Source organism: Rhagoletis pomonella, unplaced genomic scaffold (genome assembly GCF_013731165.1).
Source record: "Rhagoletis pomonella isolate Grant_MI unplaced genomic scaffold, Rhpom_1.0 Rhpom_scaffold_08963, whole genome shotgun sequence".
NCBI classification, from domain to species: Eukaryota; Metazoa; Arthropoda; class Insecta; order Diptera; family Tephritidae; genus Rhagoletis; species Rhagoletis pomonella.
In genome coordinates this window covers 3,305-6,571 of record NW_023467493.1, presented here as the reverse complement: position 1 = coordinate 6,571, position 3,267 = coordinate 3,305, and the positions used below count along the sequence as shown (strand labels likewise).

Sequence of the window (3,267 nt, the reverse complement as noted above, 5' to 3'; positions counted from 1 at the left end):
GTACATTCGAAGAGGTGCAACAGCAATCATTAAATGGCAATTGTAACGCCATGGAACAACAACAACAGCAACATCAGCATGGACAACAATATCAGCACCAGCAACAACAACTACAACAGCAGCAGTTTCAGCAGCGGCATATGGATGACTGTCGTTTGATCAGTGGCAGCGGGTCAGGCGGAGACGGACAGGATCGCCTAAATGATGCCGACAGTGTGGTGAACGGGAGCTGCGCATCCAGCGAAGACTTGAATCAGACAAACTCCAGCGAGCAAGGCGAGAAGATCACATCCGGTAGTGATGATGAAGGTAAGTAAGTATGGCAATAAATTACACAGGACCACAAACACCTCGAACCCTGCAAAGCAAAAGGGACTATGTTTAGCTTATTTTTTTGGCGGTGCTGAATACAAAGCCGATGTCCGTTTCAATCCATCAGGTCAGGGTCATATTCAAACATACAGAATCCGTGGCGGACTATAATAGGTACATATAGATTTTTGCGGTCGCTGAATATGAATTCGGAGTCCGTTTAATCTATACAAATCACCCGATTCGGATTAAGCGAAACTTATGGGAACCTTAGCTTGGTTTTTAGCGATGCATTTTTTTTCAAATTCGACCTAGAATTGCCCTTGATCCTGCCACCGGAATTGGATTCAGCGATGTCAAAAACGCAGGGTACATACACATAGTTCCTTTTGTGTTGCCTCGTGGGTACAGGTGTTTATGGTCTTGTGTTATTCGAGTATCTGTTTAGCTTCGATCTCACTGGGCACAAAAAGCATGCATTTTATGAAGTAAGTTGTAAAGTATGCTTCAAATCGTCATGAAGCGCCAACTTATACAGGTATCTAACTATAATTCTCAACCTGTTTATACGATACGAACTGGCTCGTGTCCTTGGTTCCTTTAAGTTATAACAAACTCTTTATTTTTTTACATTTTTTTTTTTACAGCTCAAGATGACAATTGTTCAAAGAAGAAACACCGTCGCAATCGCACAACATTCACAACATATCAGCTGCATGAATTGGAACGTGCATTTGAAAAGTCACACTACCCAGATGTTTATTCACGCGAGGAGCTGGCCATGAAGGTCAATTTGCCGGAAGTTAGAGTACAGGTGAGTTTTATTTGGAATTTATATGAAATAAGTTCGTATATCATAAAGAAGCGGCGCTAGGTCTCTTTTTTCTGCTTGGCGACCGCTGTAACATTCTGAAAGATTTTCTTCGAGCCAAATAAAGCACGTCAGTCGTTTCTATCTCGTACCAACTAAAGCCAATTGAAATAAAGGTATTTCTCTATAGTCGTCAGGCATAAATTTGTCTAACTATTATTGATGCATGCACTCCGTACTGAAATACATAGTTCAGCTAGCGGGCCATCAATTCCAGGAATTTGATTTTTTTTTTCAGCCGCGAAATCGCTATTCGTACTTCGTCATAGTATGGGGGGTTGTACAACAATTCCGTCGTCATCTACTGAAGGCTCGGGTTCATATTCTTTACTAATTTCAGTGCTGCTACCATTCAATGCGAGTGGTTCTTTCGGGGTCCCTAAAATTCAATTATTTCTTCGGCAGCGGTATGTAGTGAGTGGGAAATGTGGTTCCACTGGTCGCATATGTCTGTTTGTTTAAGAGTGCTCTCAGAGAACAGGTGCCAGAGACGAGAGCCGGGTATATTTGCGTGTGCGTATCTTAGCTGCAAAAAATTGAGATCTTTTTCGATGCATGGTTCTCGGAGTGTACGTTAGTCTAAAAACCACTGACAACATACCTTTCGCCTTTCAGATATTGCCGAGCGCCTTAAAACATGTTCCGATCGTACAGCATCCAATCTCTTCTTCATAAGTTAGTAATTTTTATGAAGTTTAAGAGAATACTTGGACTTGGAATGCCAGTCAGTTTTAGGTTTTCGAAAGTTAAAAGGAACAAGAACTGCCTCCACGATTAAAATTTAAAGATTACATGACCGTAGAAATCTTTTTTGCCTGTAAAACTAAAGTTTGTTTTTGCAAGGACGGATAGACACTTCGTCTATTTGAACACAGCTGTTATTAACCACCTAATCGTCCAGTTTTATAAAAGGTAACTACATAGTTATTTATGTGATTTTAGCTTTAACATGTGTCCATGTATGCACATTAAGGTGGTTCCAAAATATCACTTCGCAGAAATCAACTTTTTGGAATTTTCAGAAATTTAGAAAATGGAGCCCCATATTTTTTTATAGCAATTCTACGAAATATGCGTGTATTTTCTCAAATACATAAAATACATACACAGAGAAAAAACGCGTTGTAATATTAAGAAAAATATTATGAATTCACTGAGGGGAATAACGCGTAGTAAAAATGATTTTATTTTTATTTTATTATCGTTTTAAAATGTCCGTATTTGAAAATAATACTTTGATACCACGCACGCGTGCTGTGGTATTGATTCCAACTCAACATTTGAGAGCACAATTACATATCTGGCTGTAGCTGAGTGCGCAAAGGTGCTTGCCACAATTTGTTAATTTCCAGAGGGTCAGGGTTCAAATCCCATTGCTGGCAGCATGGAAATTAAATTTTGTATTTTTTGTTTTATTTATCTTAATTATCAAAAAGCATCCGTGAAGTGCAAAATGTTCCATTTTAACGTGGGCATATTTCAATTGAATATTTCCTTACTAAATACTTAAATTTGCATGCTCAAATTTATTACGAGTTAGTATTTTTTTTTTATTCTAAAATTTATTTCTATCAGTGTACGTATATGGATAATTCAAATCTCGGCGGCACGGCTAAACAGTACTCGATATCAAAGTAAAAAATGCGGGCCTTCTTGTTTTCGATTTTCTTCAGTTATGGGTTGGTTGTGACAAAGTAGACCACCCTAATGGACGTACATACGTACTTATGTATATGGGGCGTTCCATACCAAAGCGGACAGGGTTCACACTTAATGTGTTAATTTCTTTCAATTTTCTAGGGTTGATGCATAAACATAAATAATAAATAAATATTAAATTCGAGCTTGATTAATACATTTTTAGAAAAAAGTGCAAAAAGCATAAAGACTATTAAAAATTTAAGGCGGGTTTGCAATCGCTTAAAACTTACTATACTAAAATTTAAAGGCTACAAAACTGCATACTCTAAAAAATTCTAAAAACAATTTAAAAAATTTGTAAATTTGTAATGTACTCAACTTCAGTGTAAAAAAAATTCATAACTCAAATTATTGTAGAGTGCGTCCCATAATAAATATTGCGC

At 37.4% G+C, this 3,267-nt stretch overlaps 1 protein-coding gene across 1 annotated transcript; it reads left to right on the top strand.

The window, feature by feature from the left end:
- Positions 1-16: 16 nt before the first annotated feature.
- Positions 17-2,821, top strand: LOC118756133 (retinal homeobox protein Rx-like). Its single transcript, XM_036490920.1, has 3 exons — positions 17-309; positions 960-1,126; positions 2,759-2,821. Exons 1-3 carry the CDS (start codon positions 51-53, stop codon positions 2,819-2,821), a joined length of 489 nt encoding a protein of 162 aa, XP_036346813.1. The 5' UTR covers positions 17-50.
- The last annotated feature ends 446 nt before the right edge of the window (positions 2,822-3,267 follow it).

Excerpts from the sequence above, each read along its gene's own strand:
- LOC118756133 (XM_036490920.1), top strand. The coding sequence starts at position 51 with ATGGAACAACAACAACAGCAACATCAGCATGGACAACAATATCAGCAC. Across the intron at positions 310-959 it reads ATCCGGTAGTGATGATGAAG|CTCAAGATGACAATTGTTCA; the intron begins GTAAGTAAGTAT and ends TTTTTTTTACAG. Across the intron at positions 1,127-2,758 it reads TGCCGGAAGTTAGAGTACAG|TGTACGTATATGGATAATTC; the intron begins GTGAGTTTTATT and ends TATTTCTATCAG.